Raw genomic sequence first — 17,427 nt, 5'->3', positions numbered from 1 at the left:
TGGGATCAAGCAATCTGTCTGCCTCAGCCTCCCAAAGTGCTGGGATTACAGGTGTGAGCCACTGCACCAGGCCTTTTTTGTTTTATTTTTGAGACAGGGTATTGCTCTTTCACTCAGGCTGAAGTGCAGTGGTGCCATCACGGCTCACCTCAGCCTCAAACTCCTGGGCTCAAGCAATCTTCCTGCCCCAGCCCAGAGTAGCTGGAACTGCAGGTGTGTGCCACCATGCCCAGCGGATTTTTTAATTTTTGTAAAGAGGGGGTCTCACTATGCTGCCCAGGCTGCTCTTGAAGTCCTGGCTTCAAGTGATTCCTCCTGTGTTGGCCTCCAAAAGCACTGGGATTATAGGCATGAGCCACCACGCCAGCCTTTATCAATTTTTGATCACTACCCATATTCCTCCATTATCCAAGTAGTCAGAAAATTCACACAAGGGGAAATACAAACGGTATTTAAAACTCTACACTTAGAAATTTGCCTCCTTAATAAACAAAAATACATTAAAAATGATAACTCCATGACAAATAAATTAAAATGACAGAAACTAATGTTTACAGGTCACGGACGCTACCTTTACACATCTCTGGTAGCCTGTCCATCACTGTACTGTTTCTGAGACCAGGTCAGAGATGCATTAAAAAAGAAAAAAACAAGAGCATTTTAACTAAGTCAAAATACCTTGGGGAGTAATTTAAAAGTGATTTAGGCAAATTTAAAAAATCAGATAGAATCAAGAGCCAAAATGAGGTAAGTGAACAAAATGTAATATGTTTTTGTTGTTCGATCATGAGAAGGAACAGTTATGAGACCTATATAAAACATCAAAGGACTCTATGACAAAATTAATAATGGGGCAGAGAGAACAGAATTACACAAGATAAAAACGTGATGAGCTGGCCGGTGACTCAGGCCTGAAATCCCAGCACTATGGGAGACCGAGGCAGGTGGATCACCTGAGGTCAGGAGTTCGAGATCAGCCTGGCCAACACGGTGAAACCCCATCTCTACTAAAAATACAAAAATTAGCTAGGCGTGGTGGTGGGTGCCTGTAATGCTAGCTATTTGGGAGGCTGAGGGAGGAGAATTGCTTGAACCCAGGAGGCGGAGGTTGCAGGGAGCCAAGATCATGCCACTGAACTCCAGCCTGGGTGACAGAGTGAGACTCAGTCTCAAAAAAAAAAAAAAAAAAAAATGTGATGAGCTAGGGCATTTTCTCCATCAGAAATTCTCCACGGGGACTGTGAGAGGAAAGTCACTTTGTGTGAGAAGAGCCGCCCCGCCCAGGACCCTAGACAGACCTGACACAGCTGGATGGTGGGGAAAGGTGTAAGAAAAGCCTCTTAGCACAGACTGAGTGGGAGGGATGCAGTGAGTGGAACTTTAGGGGATGAAATGGATGAAAGCTGGGGAGGAGACAAGTGCAGTTGGTCCTCTGCATCCATGGGTTCCACATCTGTGGATTCAACCAACTGCAGATGGAAATATATATATATATAAACTCCCTCCACATTCCAAAAAATAAAACTTGAATTTGCCTTGTGCCAAGTACTATGTTGAATCCACACAAATGAAGTAATGTGTAGGCAATGTATTAGGTATCATAAGTAATGTAGAGATGATTTAAAGTATATGGAGGCCGGCAGCAGAGTCACACAGCTGAACTGTTCTGGCCCCATAAAGTATATGGGAGGATGTGAGTAGGTTACATGCAAATACCATGCCATTTTATACCAGGAACTGGAACGTCCTCAGATTTTGGTATCCGATGGGAGTCCTGGAACTAATCTCCCATGGATACCAAGGGATGACTGTACGGTGGTTATAAATGGAATCCACTTTAATGTTTCTCAACATGCAAGTCAAGATGGGGATTCCTTTCCAAATTAATTTTAGTTGCTGGATAAGGCACTGTGGAATGTGACACTGCAGAGACATTAGACTGCAAGTAAAATAACATCCGGGTCCATAATTTTAAGATCAGAATAAGACGCGTGGCTTGTAACTGATAGGATATTTAATAGGTTGAGATTCTTAGAAGTTATATTATTATTCACATGTTGGCATTTAACTTCCATAGTTGAGTTGGTTAAATACATATTCTAATAATTTTGATTAAAAAATGCAATTTTGCCTTATGATCTAATATCCCCTGAGAGCTCATAAAAGCTACCATTTTCTTTCTGCAAAAGCTCTTGTCTTAAATGCAGGCCTAATATTTTCCCAGCTCTTGCTGTGAAGTATCACAAATGCATAGAAAATGCAAACACTATGAATTTAAATTTTCCTTTATTGGCCATTATTCTAGAATCCTAACACAGAACTCAGCTTCTCTACTGTGGTTAGCATAAAATAGTAGTAGTGAAATCAAGTGTGGCTCAAGCCTGTAAGTCTAGCTACTCTGGAAGCTAAGGCGGGAGGATTGCTTGAGGCCAGAAGTTCGAGACCAGCCAAGGCAACAGAGGAAGAAACCTGTCTCTAAAAAAATTATAAAAAATTAGACATGTGCAGTGGTGTACACATCTACAGCCCTAGCTACTTCTTAGGAGGCTGAGATGGGAGGATTGCTTGAGCCCAGTAGTTGGAAGTTATAGTGAACTAAGATCATACCACTACACTCCAGCCTGGGTGGCAGAGCAAGACCCCATTAAAACAAAACAAAACAAAACAAAAAAACAAAAAGAGAGAGATAGTAGTAAAGATCGAAGGAACACCAGAGGATTTGCTCTTCCAGGTTTCACATTTTGTAAGATTTGTAAGAACTGAGACATTGGTTCTGTTGATGAGTATGTGCTGTCGTGGATGGCACTGTATTTGCCCAAAGCCATGTACCTCCATATATTCCTGCTGTGGGACCGGACCTTACCTGAAAGTTCCACCTTCTCCATTGGGGCATCTCCCCTTGGCAGTGGGCCTGCGGCTGGCGGCATCTCCAGATTTGGTATTGACTTCATGATATTGGCCTGAGCTTCTTCTAGGAGCTTCTCAAACTCTTTCCCATTATAGTGATCCAGATTTTGCCTTTTTTCCTCCCATTTCTTTTCTGCTTTCTGGAGGAATGTAGCACGTAAAGAAAGTTACATGGACACATAGAGGAGAACAACGGACACTGGGACCTCTCAGAGGGTGGAGGGTGGGAGGAAGGAGAGGATCAGGAAAAATAACTAATGGGTACTGGGCTTAAGACCTGGGTGATGAAATAATCTGTACAACAAACCCATATGACATGTTTACTTATGCAACAAACCTGCAATTGTACCCCTGAACTTAAAAAAAGATGCTTTTAAAAGTATTTTTTCTACTACCAAGATGTATTTTTTTAGAGGCAGGGTCTCAATCTGTCATCCAAGCTGCAGTGCAGTGGGGTCATTATAGCTCACTGCAGCCTCCAACATCTGGGCTTAAGGAATCCTCCTGCCTCAGCCTCCTGAGTAACTAGGATTACACATGTCAGCCACCACACATGGCTAATTTTTTTTTTTTTTTTTAAGTAGCAATGGGTTCTGTTACGTTGCCCAGGCTGGTCTTAAACAACCTGCCTCAAGGAATCCTTCTGCCCTGAGTGAGACATGAGTCTCACTCAATTAAAAAGAAAATTAGGCTGGGCATGGTGGCTCATGCCTATAATCCAAAGTGCTGGGATTACAGGCATGAGCCACCATGCCCAGCCTAAAATTTTTTTAAATTGAGTTTTCATTGTAGAAGAGATGTCCAAGCAAACAAACAAAACCCACAACACTAAGAACAAAAATCCTGTGTCTTAGTACCACTTCTATCAAAGAATTGCTATATGCCCTCTGGGTCACATTGTCCTACTTATAAAATGAGGGAGGAGGTATTATTTAGATGACCTGTAAACTCCTTTAAGTTCCACAACAGAGAGTTATACATAAAATGCATTTTAAAACATCTGCATACTTTTTAAAAGAATGTTTTCTGTGACTTTTGAACCAGCACATTAATAATTCTAAGGGGGCAGAGTGGAAATTCACACCAAGATTAGCGGAACCCCATAACCTAAGAATTGGCAAAGATCATTGAATCAACATATGGGAACTTTGAGGTCCAGCGAGATGGAGAATTTGCCCAAGTTTCATTACATATAAATAATAGCCACCACCTTCACCATTCTAACCCTCCTTTATTTTTTCTTCCTAGCATTTATTACCACCTGGCATATACTTTTTTTCTGTCTCTTCCTACAAGTAGGTAAGTGTCTTGAGGGCAGAGACTTTGTCTCTTCTGTTCACTGGCTTTCCCCCGAGCCTACGAGGGCCTGGTACATAACAGGCTCAGTAATCTCTGTTGAATGAATAAAGCTCACCCCATTTGTCAGTGGCAGAGCTGGCAGAAAAACCCAGGCCTCCATACCTGTGGATCAGGGCATTTTCAGAGATGACTCGTGTCTCCTCTCAAAGCGTAAAATACACACATCACAATGATAACTATGCCCACTAGGTTCTCAACAGAGATTTGTTAAATAAGAGTGCCATCATACTGACATCCTTTAAATGTTGAGATGTTTAAAGTGGCAAGACGTCTTAAGTGACGGATCTGCCAATTCTTAGGAGGAAATGTCTTTCCCTCCCCTGCCCTACTAGGTACTGGGAATAGAATCACACTCTGTCAATCACATTTCTGTACCCTTGTGAAATGTGTTTTTAAAATAGCTGGCTCTGATTAGGGGCAAGCCAGGGCCCTTGCGACACAGAGAAACCACCTAGTGTTCAGAGGCCCCGAGGCTGTGACCGTGGCTGTGGCAGTTTCACCAGGTCGTCTCGATATACCCAACCTGACCTCTCCACTGGTGACTTTCAGTAGAGGCAGGAGGGTTACGACAAGGTTGTTGGGTGATAAAGCAAATGAGTGGAGGAAAAGTTACGAGGCAAGAAGAAAAAAGAAGCAGAAAAGACAAATGTGTTATCGGAGCACTGGTACCAGCCCTTGATAAAAAGAATATTTAAAAACATAATATGTCATTTGATCTTATGATTTTTAAGACAGGGTCTTACTCTGTCGCCCAGGCTAGAGTGCAGTGGCGTGATCTTGGCTCACTGAAGCCTTGACCTCCCTGGGCCTGGGTGATCCACCCACCTCAACCCCCTGAGTAGCTGGGGCTACAGGCACGTGCCACCACGCCCAGCTAATTTTTGTATATTTTTTTGGTAGAGTTGGGATTTTGTCATGTTGCCCAGGCTAGTCTTGCACTCATGTTCCAGTGATCGACCCGCCTCGGCCTCCCAAAGTGCTGGTATTACAGGTGTGAGCCACCACACATGGCCTCATGTCATTTGGTCTTAAGACCTAGTTTTCTCTATTCATTCTGACTGCTCTACCGTTCATTCTTAGATGACTATAGTAATTTCTCATCCAGCTCTCTTAATTCTAGACCCACCACCTCAATCAATTCTGTATGTTGTTTCTAGATTAATTTCCAGAAGATGCCATTTAAAAAAAAATCACGGATTAGAGCTGCAGCATTTCTCTGATACCTTCCAAATAAACTCCAAACATCATGGACTGTTTTTCAAGCACTCAAGTCAGTTTCCAGCCCATTTCCCCAGTCTTAGGTCCTCGTTCTTGTTCCACTTAGACAGGCTTAGTCATGGTCCCAGACTTTGATCCAGCATTTTAGTATCCTAGGATGCCCTCACCACCCTCCCCTGCTAACCAGGTTCCACTTATCATCTAGATGAGTGGCAGACCCTCCCCAGGCTGCCTTCACCTCAGTGGAGTGCTTGAAGCCAGCTTGTCCTGGCCCAGGAGAGCTGATTGTCACATTTCTCCCAACTTCAGCAGCAGTGGTGTCATGTCATAACTTGAAATCAGCCATGGTTGTGATATTTACACCATGGAAATTGGCAAATGCCACACATAGATCTGCACGCACCCCCCCTGCCCCCCCACCCCGCCGCCACAACCGCTACCAGAGAGCTGGTTGTTAAACATTTACCAGCACACCGCTGTCTCACCTTCCTACAGGCCAGGTGTCTCACCTTCCTACAGGCTAGGTGTCTCACCCTTCTCTGAAACCACATGACCTATCTCTTAACCTGGCCACTGAATCCCATTTCCACTTCCAAAACCCTGTCTCTGATCCATACACAATTATGTCATCATCTGACCTATAAATGCTTTAAGGGAAAGGTCCATGTATCAGACTCCTTTATGGGGTTATGAGAAACGGAAATAGGACTCTACCTCGATAGACACTGCCCTGTTCTTGGCACTCACACTGTGGATTTCTTCAATGAACAAGCTCTGCATGGCAGACCCATTCATGGGTATCTGTGGGGACTGCGGAGCCTGCGACATCTGCAGAGTGGAGGTTGCTTCCTGGGGGACGGCTGGGGAGCTGGCCACGTGAGGCAAGTTCTGAGCAGGGTTCAGCAGGGCCACGGAGTGCTGGGAGGGCTGGATGACCACAGGGGAGCTCTGCACGTGGTGAACCGTCATGCCGGACAAAGGCACCACTTCCGACTTTGCATCGCCAGGGGCACCTGTGCTGTGGAAGGGCTGGCCGGAGGTGTGGGCTGCCTCCTCCTGACTCTTCAGGACTTCTGCGGCCGTGGCCTTTTCCATAGCCATGTACTGTGCGGCTTGGGCTGCGTCCGTGCCTTTCAGGAGCCCATCAGTGACATGTCTAGGAGAAACCATGCACAGCGGCATTAACCCTCATGTCACTTTCTCATGGTGGTATACTTGCAGGCTATGTCATCCCAAAGCCAGGTGAGAGTCACACATCCCAAAGCTCAGAGTAGCCGCTTAGGGACATGTATAGACATATCCCTTTCTGCTGGTGCAGTTGTGCTCAGACCCTTGTAACTCCATCATTGTTTGGGGGGTGGGTAGAAGAAAATGAATCATGAGTCTAACAGCAGCCTCTCTAACTCCTCCGCCTGATTCTGGCCTATGCAGCCCTCAAATACGCTTAGTTCTAAGCCAAAAGTTTGCTTATTCCCTCCTCCTTTCACTGCCAAGCATCTTGGGTGGGCCGCCCACATTCTAATTCCTTCTGTTTGCTCTTCTGTATCTCAACCTGTTGCTCACTGGCTTCCCCACCTGGATTCAACCAAGTCTTGCCACAAGGTACACAGTGACTCGAAATCTAACGGTCGTGTTTATACCTCAACTTCCTCTGGTGTTTGGAGTCATTTGAAGCTATATGTCCCTCCCCACCCATGATGTAGTGGAAAAGACAGAGTGTCTGGTATCAGATCTGTGTTTGAATATCAGTTATTTCATGTTTTATATAACGTTGAGAACTTCGCCTCTTTAAGCCTCAGGTGCTTTTGCATAAAATGGAATGATGAAGATGGGGATGACGATGGTGATGATAATGACTTCCTCAGGGCCTGTTGTTAGGACTAACATTAACATTGTAAAGTTATGTGTGAGGCAATGTCAAACATGGTACTTGACCTCTAATTTTTAGTTAGTCCCTCATCCCCTTTTTATTTTATTGCTTTTTTTTCATTTGAAAAAAGACATTGCATTCTATAACTCTTCTGCTACTCAGTGCTCTTTCTTTTGCTGTTTCTTTTTTTACCCCAATCCCTTAGATTCTTAGAGATCCCCAAGGATTTGTTCTCTCCTTTCCCTATCATTCTGCCTTAACCATCTCTTCCATTTTCTTTTCTTTTAAGAAACAGGGCCTCGTTCTGTTGCCCAGGCTGGAGTGCAGTGGCTCAATCATAGCCCACTGCAGCCTCAAACTCTTACGTTCAAGAGATCTTCCTGCCTCAGCCTCCTAAGTAGCTGGGACTACAGGTGTACACCACCCTTCCAGGCTAATTTTTAAAATAATTTTTTGTAGAGATGGGGTCTTGCTCTGTCACCCAGGCTGGAGTGCAGTGGTGTGATCATAGCTCACTGCAGCCTTGAACTCCTGGCCTAAGTAATCCTCCCATCTCAGCCTCCTGAGTAGCTGGGATTACAAGCACGTGCCACTGCACCCAGTGATCTTTCCCATTTTCAATAATCATCTCCATGAAGCTGACTTCATGCTCTGTCTCCCAGGCTGGAGTGCAGTGGCACAACCTCGGCTCACTGTAGCCTCCACCTGCTGGGTTCAAGTAATCCTCCTCCCTCAGCCTCCCAAGTAGCTGGGATTACAGGCACACCACCGCCTGTAATTCCTATGGGAATTCACTATGTTGGCCAGGCTGGTCTCCAACTCCTGACCTCAAGTGATCCACCCACCTCAGCTCCCAAAGTGTGGGGATGACAGGTGTGAGCCACTGTGCCTGGCCAGTGAAGGTACTTCTGGCAACACAAATTTTGCATGCATATGTGTTTTCAGTGAGTGTGGAGTTCTGGAATTTTCTTTGCAGTGAAATTCCTGAATGTCTTTTGGTCTTTACTCCACTGTGACCTCTTCGATGAGCAGGTTTACCTTTGGTAAGGAAGCCTGGCCCAGGCCACTCAAAATGCTTTGTTCCTCTTTTCTAGGCGGGACCAACAGTCTCACAGATACTCCTTCAGGAGGTCATTTAAGAAAGACTTTGTTTACTTCTATTACATTTCTTTGAACTGAATTCATCTATGCCCCTGAAGTGAAGGAGGCTAATAAACTATTTCAATCAATTTTTCAACTTCAAAATGTTATTTTAAAAAACCCACCTTCCAGTGATTTTTTTTAAAAGAAATGGAGTCTTTCTCTGTTGCCCAGGCTGGAGTGCAGTGGCTCAGTCATAGCTCACTGCAGCCTCATACTCCTGGGCTCAAGGGATCCTTCTGCCTGTACCTCCTGAGTGGCCACCACACCTGGCCTTTCAGATGATTTTAAAACAATGTTTACTGTGTCTATTAATTTTAAACCCTAGGATGGGCTCCACCTAGCAATCCTGTGTTGAAGAATTAGAACCTCAAGCCATATTGCAATAAAAGTTCAAGGGTGAGAAGGACTTGGGGCTTTTCCTCAGGACACTGGATATGTCCTGGGAGCATGGTGGAAGGCTGAAGTCCCAAACGTCCACTCTCGGTTTCCCAGTGCACCCCTCCGCAGGCCAACCCCAGCACGATGAGGGCACGGTCACCTCCGCAGCATGGTCAGGACGTCTGTCATGCTGCGCACACGCTTCAGGAGACTGTCCAGCTTGTGTGGCTCCTCCTTCAGAAACCGCACGGCCTCCACTTCTATGCGCAGGATGGCTCGCATCTTGTTTTGTAAGGTTGGAAATTCTCCTGCAGGCCCAAACCAGCAGGTGAATTGGAGGAGAAAAAGCCAGAACGACAACCCTCATCCCGCACTCCGATACTGGACAGAGAAGTGCAGAGTTCACAAGCCACAGGGCGGCTCACACATCTTCAGGTGGCAGTGGGTTAAGAGCACAGAGGAGCATTGGAGAAACTCACCTTGGGCAAGGGTAAAGCTCCTCTAGGCCTGTTTCCTGTCTGTGTATTTGGGATAAAGCCAATTGACCATTAGGGTTATTATTACTTTTTAATTTGACTGATTGACAGGGTCTCACTCTGTCATCCAGGCTGGAGTGCAGTGGCATGATCAGAGCTCACTGGAGCCTCAAACACCTGGGCTCAAGCGATCCTCCTGCCTCAGCCTCCTGGATAGCTGGGACTATTTAGGTGCTGCACACCACCATGCCCAGCTAATTAAAAATTTTTTTTTCTTTTTTTGAGATGGAGTCTCCCTATGTCACCCAGGCTGGAGTGCAGTGGCATGATCTTGGCTTACTGTAACCTCTGCCTCCTGGGTTCAAGTAATTCTCCTGCCTCAGCTGAGTAGCTGGGACTACAGGTTTGTGCCACCATGCCCAGCTAATTTTTGTAATTTTAGTACAGACAGGGTTTTACTCTGTTGGCTAGGCTGGTTTCGAACTCCTGACCTCAGGTGATCTGCCCGCCTCAGCCTCCCAAAGTGGCATGAGCCACTACGCCTGGCCAGAAAAAAAAAAAAATTTTTTTTTTTTTTAGAGATGGGGTTTTGTTATGTTTCCTAGGCTGGTCTTGAACTCCTGGCCTCAGGCAATTTTCCTGCCTTGGCCTCCCAAAGTGCTAGGATTGCAGGCATGAGCCACCATACCTGGTTACAGGTTTTTAATTTAATTTTTTATTTTTTGGTTTTTATTCATTTTTTTTTTTGGAGACAGGGTCTCACTCTGCCACCCAGGCTGCCAGGCTGGAGTGCAGTGGTGCAATGGTGGCTCACCATAGCCTTGACCTCACAGGCTCAAGAGATCCTACCACCTCAGCCTCCTAAGTAGCTGGTACCACAGGCATGCACCATCACGCCTGGCTAATTTTTGTGTGTGTATATATATATATATATATATATATATATATATATATATATATATTTTTTTTTTTTTTTGGTAGAGATGTGGGTCTCTCTATATTGCCCAGGCTGGTCTTGAACTCCTGGGATCAAGTGATCCTCCCACCTTGTGTTTTTAACGGGTTTGGCACATGCATCCTGGTGCACTGTAAGAGCCTAGCAAATAGAAAGTGTCACTGGAATCATTTAGTGTGAAATCTTACAGCACCCACTCTAATACCAGCTCCAAGAAGAGGGGCATGTGCACCTACTTTGTGCTGTGGGGTATCCCAAGTGTCCAGAACAATGCCTGGCACATGTAGACGTTTAATAAATACTTGCATACATGAATGAATCCTCTATGTGGCAGATTTTTAAACACCTTAGGAAAGACAGCTCAGACTCCTCCCCCCACCCAGCAGAAAGTTTACCTTTCAGGGTAGCTACAGCCTCTCCCACTTGACGCAGGAGGAAAGCCCCGTCTTCCACGTCTTTCAGAGTAACCAATCGGCTGGCTGCCGTGGAGTCCTTCTTCAAGTCTTCAACAAAGTCTTCCAACTCGCTGCGGGAGCAAGGACACCAGCACATAGAGCTGAACACGAGGCCTCACAGAGGAAGAGGAGGGGCCGAGTGCCCGTCTCAGCCTCTGATTTTGTGTAGAGCCCCAGCTCCTCCCCCTGCCTTTCGTGTGGTGGTGGTGGAGGGGGGTCGCTCATCTTTAACAGTGGCTGGGAACATTTTGCAGTGGTGTGAGGCAGGTACAAGGAGGGTTTTCCAGGGAATGTTCCACATTGGCCAAAGGGACGATTGTGCCTGGCTAACAGAGGACCGAGTCTTTTTATTCAGTGGTGCTGATGCCAACAGAGGGACAGAGGGAGGGATAGGTGGGAGGGTGGGGTAGGAGAGAGAGGGAGAAAGAGAGAAAGAGAGAGAGAGGGAGACCGACCTGCGGTGCAGTAAAACAAGAAGCCCACATTGGTTAATATCAGGCTTTTCAACTTCAGCATTTGACATTTTGGGCTGTGTAATTCTTCGCTGTGGTGTGGGGAAACTGCATGGTACGATGTTTAGCAGCGCCCCTGGCCTTCATCTACTGGATGCCAGTAGAAACCTTGCCTACCCCAGCTTGTGACAAACCAGAATGTCTCCAGACCCAGACATTGTCCAATGTCCCTGGGGAAGGGGGAGCAAAATTGCCCCTAAATGAGAACCTCTGGTTTATACTGATTGTCTCATCAACAAGGATGAACTCTTCTCCAAGCTACCAAGAGAAGAAATGATTGCAGAAAATAAAAATGACGACAGACGTGGTGTCTGTGGATAGAGGGGAATGCTAGCTCCAAGAGACGGAGATGGGAGACGAGGTCTCACCCTTGAGAAAACAACCACCTCCTTGGGCACATTACTAACCCCATCCTAAACACCTATAAATCTACGGAGAAAAATCTCAAAGGAAACAGGGATAAAGAACTTTCAGAAATGCGGACCACTAGGGGGCAGTAAGTGAACAGCGATTCCACCTCCTGGAGCCCGGAGTGTGGAGCCAGCGTCCGAAAGAGAAAAAGGAATGCACAGTGTCATCTGCAAACTGATGGCCCTCGAAGGCCCTTTCCACTTAGGTGGGCAAGTGGATGGAGCTCTGGATCGCATGGCAGCTGCGGGAGGGGTTCAGGCAGGATGCCACATGTGTTCAACAGGATCCAAGGGAAAATAACAAATTCCTCCCCTGCAAGAAGTGGGATGGAGTTTTTGGTGATGTCTTTGATTCTGTTATGAAAAATAAACCAAAATTGCTTGTGGCCATTTCAGATGAAATGATGCTACTTCAGGACCAGAGGGAGAAAGCCTCATCTGCTCATTGTCCACGTCTGTGAACTATGGAAAGGGGCCCAGTGTTCTGTGAACACACCCACGGGAAACTTCCTACAGCTATTGGATTCTTGACACGAAGAGATTGTGCCACCTCACTGAAGGGCTCTAAATAAATATGGTAACTTCGTGTGGAAAAGTTCTTTTCTATTGCACAACCAAACAGAATGACTTCCCTGTATTGACTGGACACAGGGTCCAGTCCTGCAAAGCTTTGCTGGAAGAGCTAAGGACCAAATATTTTCCTGGTTCCGTGAACAACCAACATGTCTGTCAGTGCGTAATTAATACTTCAAGGAGCTGTCATCTGACTCAAAGTCAGTCTGCCTAGAATTCTGTTTTGATCTCTTCTATACAATATGCCTCTTGGATTTCACAACCTTGCATACGGAGACGCTTAAACTTCACAGCTTTATGGAATATACAGAAATGTATATTGATACAATTGTACACAACAATGTCACTTCTATGCAAACGTTTATGATACCTACTTTGGATAAAACATTAAAAATCAAATTTGTTCATTCAAAAATGTAAGAGAGACATGGGGCTAAAATGAATGCTGGAAATAAATTTTTGACATGGTAATCAATATGACTTTTAAAATATCAGCTTTGCTCCACAGAATGTCAGATATTCATAGATGTCACAGTTTACAGCATTCTATTTGTTTAAGTGGCTTTTCATCCTAGCTTTGTTAAAAAGAAGCATGCAGTTTCTTGGAATGTATTTCACTTGACTGTTATTAGAAGACCAATTATTATTTTCATGTAGAAATTATCTAGACCCAATTTCTTTTCATAGTTTTATTTTTTTATTTTTAGACAGTCTCTCTCTGTCACCCAGGCTGGAGTGCAGTGGCCTGATCTTAGCTTACTGCAACCTCCGTCTCCCGGGTTCAAGTGATTCTCTTGCCTCAGCCTGCTGAGTAGCTGGGATTACAGGTGCCCGCCACCATGCCCAGCTAATTTTTGTATTTTCAGTAGAGATAGGGATTCGCCATGTTGGCCAGACTGGTCTCTAACTCCTGACCTCAAGTGATCTACCCACCTTGGCCTCCCAAAGTGCTGGGATTATAGGTGTGAATCACTGTGCCCAGCCCATCTCTTCATAGTTTCAGACCCAAGTTTCTTCTCTCTGCCTTCTGAATGGCTCACCAGTAATTCAACCTAACATGCTCCACAAGGAGACTTATATTCTAGTGCTTGGAAGAAGAAGAAGGAGAAGAAGGAAAAGGAGAACGAGGAGGGAGAGGGGAAGGAAAGAGGGATATCACTGTTCTGATATTCCAGAGTTGAAATTTCTGGCTTTTAAAAAATAAGCTCTTTTTAAAAATCGACGCATAATAGATGTGAGTTTTGGGGTACATGTGATAATTTAGTACATATAATTTGTACAGATCAGATCAGTGTACTTGGGATATCCGTCACCTTAAATATTTGTCTTTTCTTCATGCTAGAAACATTCTAGTTCTTCTCTTCTAGCTATTTCCAGCTGTCTTTTATAACCTGCTGTCTTGCCATTCAGATCTAGCCATCCAATCAGTTAACCTACTTTATACCTTATGGAAGGAAAATTTACACTACCGTTATTAAAAAGATATATATGTATATAGATATTTTTAGTTTTTTTTTTTTCAACAGGGTTTTGCTCTGTTACCTAGGCTGGGGTGCAGTGGTGTGATCGTGCAGCCTTGACCTGCCAGGCTTAAGCCATGCTCCTACCTCAGCCTCCTGAGTAGCTGGGACCACAGGTGTGTGCCGCCATGATCGGCTAGGGTTTATTTTTAATTTTAATTTTAATTTTGTAGACATTGGGTGTCCCTGTGTTCCTGCGTTGCCCAGGCTGGTCTTGAATTCCTGGGCTCAAGCGATCTTCCCACCTCAGCCTCCCAAAGTGCTGGGGTTACAGGCATGAGCCACTTCACCCAGCCAAAAGGATATATATTTCAAAAGGTGTTTTAAAGAAGAATTTTGAGAGCTAGTCTTAGATGGTGAATACCATAGGACGTTTTGCATTTGACTTCATTCTTACTTCTACTATGTGGTTCAGGCCTCACTGCCTTTTGCCTGACAGATACAGTAGCTTCCCATATGGTCTCCTAGTCACTGATCTATTTTCCTCTCAATCAGTCCTGCACATGATCACCAGAGGGACCTCTCTCCAATACAGCTCTAGCTTTGCTACTTCCTTGATCAAAAACAAAAACCAAACAAACCCAAACACTCAGTGTCTTCCTCATCTTTCTAGGCAGTAACTCTCAAATGTGAAAGTGCTTCAGAATCACCAGCTTTGTTTGTAAACTGCAGATTCCTAAGCTCCATCCACCGAAATTGTGAATCTGGGGTTGAACCCCGGAACTTTCAAGAAAAGCCAGAAATCCAGGTTTCTCTTACAGAATCTTCCAATCTCTGTAGGCACAGCCCAGACAGGCATCAAGCAGGTATGTGAGGCCTGAGTATGGTCTAAGATACAGGAAGTCAGTGTGCAAATGGGAATGACACTCCCCAAATATGGGATGTTATTAGTATCTTGCACCCAACTCTGCTGCCTAACTGGACTGCTCCCCAGTTCTCTAAAGACATCTTGCATTTTCCAGGCCAGAAACTTGTTGGTTTGCAGGGTTCTACTGCCTGGAAGTCCTTCCATCTCTAGCCTCTGCTGATGCAATCTCCCCATCTTCAAGGCCACCTCAGTTGAGTTTAACAAACCATTTCTTTCTTTCTTCTTTCTTGTTTTAGAGATTGGGTCTTGCTCTGATATCCATGCTGGAATGCAGCGGCGCAGTCATAGCTCACTGCAGCCTTGAACTCCTGGGCTCAAGCGATCCTCCTGCTTCAGCCTCCTGAGTAGCTGAGACTACAGAGGCATGCTACCACACCTGGCTAATTTTTTATTTTTAGTAGACACAGGGTCCTGCTATATTGCCCAGCCTGTTCTTGAATTCCTGGTCCCAAGTGATTCTCCCACCTCAGCCTCCCAAACTGCTGGGACTATAGGCGTGAACCATTGTGCCCAGCCTAACAAACCATTTCTGAAACTACTATGTGCAAGATACTGTTTGTGGCCTGTGGGTCATACAAAGAATGACTTCATTCAGGTTAAGTCTTCCTGATCCCTGGGTTAGTCTCTCTTTTGTGTGGGTACAACTGGTACCTGTAAATCCCCTGTTCGGGGCTATACTCCTATTTATCAGGTTGGCTTTGCTAGACTGAAGATCCTCAAGGGATCTTTGCCTATTTTACTCATCTGTGGACTTCCCACAAATCCAACCAGATAAAGCCCTCTTATGATATGTTCGTTCCATTACCTTTTCTGTCTCATTCCTATGCTAGGCTGTAATCTCAGAGTATTACTGAGATTAAAGATGGCTTTTCTAGGCCAGAAGTGAGAATTATCTCAGCTAACCAATAAACACAATTTTTTTAAAAAAGAAATTTACTGGCCGGGCGTGGTGGCTCATGCCTGTAATCCCAACACTTTGGGAGACTGAGGCAGGTGGATCACCTGAGGTCAGGAGTTTGAGACCAGCCTGACCAATATGGTGAAACCCCGTCTTTACTAAAAATACAAAAATTAGCCGGGCGTCATGGTGTGCACCTGTAATCCCAGCTACTCGGGAGGCTGACATAGGAGAATAGGCTTGAACCCAGGAGTCGGAGGTTGCAGTGAGCCGAGATCATGCCACTGCACTCCAGCCTGGGCAACAGAGAAAGACTCCAACTCAAAAAAATTTTTTTTCATAATTTTATTGGAAAATTTATATAAATGTTTTTAAAAGGATATATATTTTTATTTTTATTTTTACTATTATTTTTTGAGACGGAGTTGTGCTCTGTTGCCCAGGCTGGAGTGCAGTGGTGCAATCTCGGCTCACCACAACCTTCCCCTCCCGGGTTCAAGCAATTCTCTTGCCTCAGCCTCCTGAGTAGCTGGGACTACAGGCACACACCACAATGGCCAGCTATTTTTTTTGTATTTTTAGTAGAGATGGGGTTTTGCCATGTTGGCCAGGCTGGTCTCGAACTCCTGACCTCAGGTGATCTGGCTGCCTCGGCCTCCCAAAGTGCTGGGATTACAGGTATGAGCCTCCATGCCCAGCCAGGATATGCATTTTAAAAGTTTTAAAGAAGAAACTGGAGACCTAGTTTTAGATAATTGGGCTGTCACAAAGACATTTCAGACAAATAACAGCCTTACCAACTCATGGTGGGTGATTAACTCTGTCTATAAATGTGTGAACTAAGTAGAATTTTGGAAGCTATTTTGAGATATGGATGAACAGCAGCCTAATTTAATTTATTAGGAAAAGAATAACTCAAATTGATGTTTTTTTCCCTCTAGACTGCTGAGAGGGACACTCTAATTTTAATCAAACACATTAGGTTGGCATCCAGGGCGACATGAGCCACAGCTCCAATAGGAGACAGGTGACTGAGCAGAGTGCTTTCCATCATGGAAACCTCTTCTCATTATGGCCATGAGAAGAGGTTGCAAACTGCTCCCTTACAATCCCCATTTGAAAGATTTAAGTTTTCCAAGAAACAAGAGAATTATCAACACTGGAGAAACCCCTCAAAATTACTATTCATTATACTAAAAGGTGAGATAGTTCTATGATAAATCTTCATTGCATACCAAAACATACAATTACTATAAAAGATGTGCCTGCCTGGTGATGGGGGAGTAATAAAATTCTGCTCATTTCAATAGTAGAACTTGATAGATGCTTTCAATAAGAACCTTAAATAACATTCATAAGAGCTAAGGAAGCATTTTTCATTCTGGATCAGATACATTTTACATTTAAATTCTTCTTTTGCAATTTTAACTACAGTTGAATAATAGGAAGATAATTTTAGAGCTGTGTTATTTTGGCCATTAGTTTTAATTTATTGAGATGAAATATAGGCTTCCTATTTGTCATTGGGTTTTGCCATTTACTCCTTTTAATTTTGTGTGTTGCTGAGCCCTGGAGGAGAGTATGAAGCTGCAACTCTCTCTCTCTCTTTTTTTTTTTTTTTTTTTTTTTTTTTAAGAGACAGGATCTCCCTGTGTTACCCAGGCTGGTCTCGAACTCCTGGACTCAAGCAATCCTCCCACCTCAGCCTCATGAGTAACTGGGACTACAGGTGTGAACTACCGTGCCCAGCATGCCGCAACTTTTAAAGAAATTCAGTCACCTGAGGACCACTGAATTTCCTGGGCCTCCATGGACAGGTGCTGAAGTGTCCACATATACCAGTATCAGCAGAACTCTAACTTTTACACAGTAGGTGCTCAATAAA

The 17,427-nt window shown here is 44.6% G+C and overlaps 1 protein-coding gene across 16 annotated transcripts in view; it reads right to left on the bottom strand.

Annotated features, from left to right (window-relative positions):
• Positions 1 to 17,427, bottom strand: part of KIAA1217 (KIAA1217 ortholog) — a 508,152-nt gene that overhangs the window by 16,921 nt on the left and 473,804 nt on the right. For all 16 annotated transcript variants that reach the window (XM_063607293.1, XM_034930120.3, XM_034930117.3 and 13 more), the window contains 4 exons: positions 10,702 to 10,832; positions 9,036 to 9,183; positions 6,199 to 6,640; positions 2,864 to 3,047 (listed from right to left, as the gene is read on the bottom strand). In XM_063607293.1, coding sequence (XP_063463363.1) covers positions 2,864 to 3,047; positions 6,199 to 6,640; positions 9,036 to 9,183; positions 10,702 to 10,832 — 905 coding nt within the window. The remainder of the gene's footprint in view (positions 1 to 2,863; positions 3,048 to 6,198; positions 6,641 to 9,035; positions 9,184 to 10,701; positions 10,833 to 17,427) is intronic.

Source organism: Pan paniscus, chromosome 8, assembly GCF_029289425.2.
Source record: "Pan paniscus chromosome 8, NHGRI_mPanPan1-v2.0_pri, whole genome shotgun sequence".
In the NCBI taxonomy this organism is placed as follows: Eukaryota; Metazoa; Chordata; class Mammalia; order Primates; family Hominidae; genus Pan; species Pan paniscus.
The sequence above is the reverse complement of the archived record's forward strand: the minus strand, read 5'-3'. Positions and strand labels throughout refer to the sequence as shown.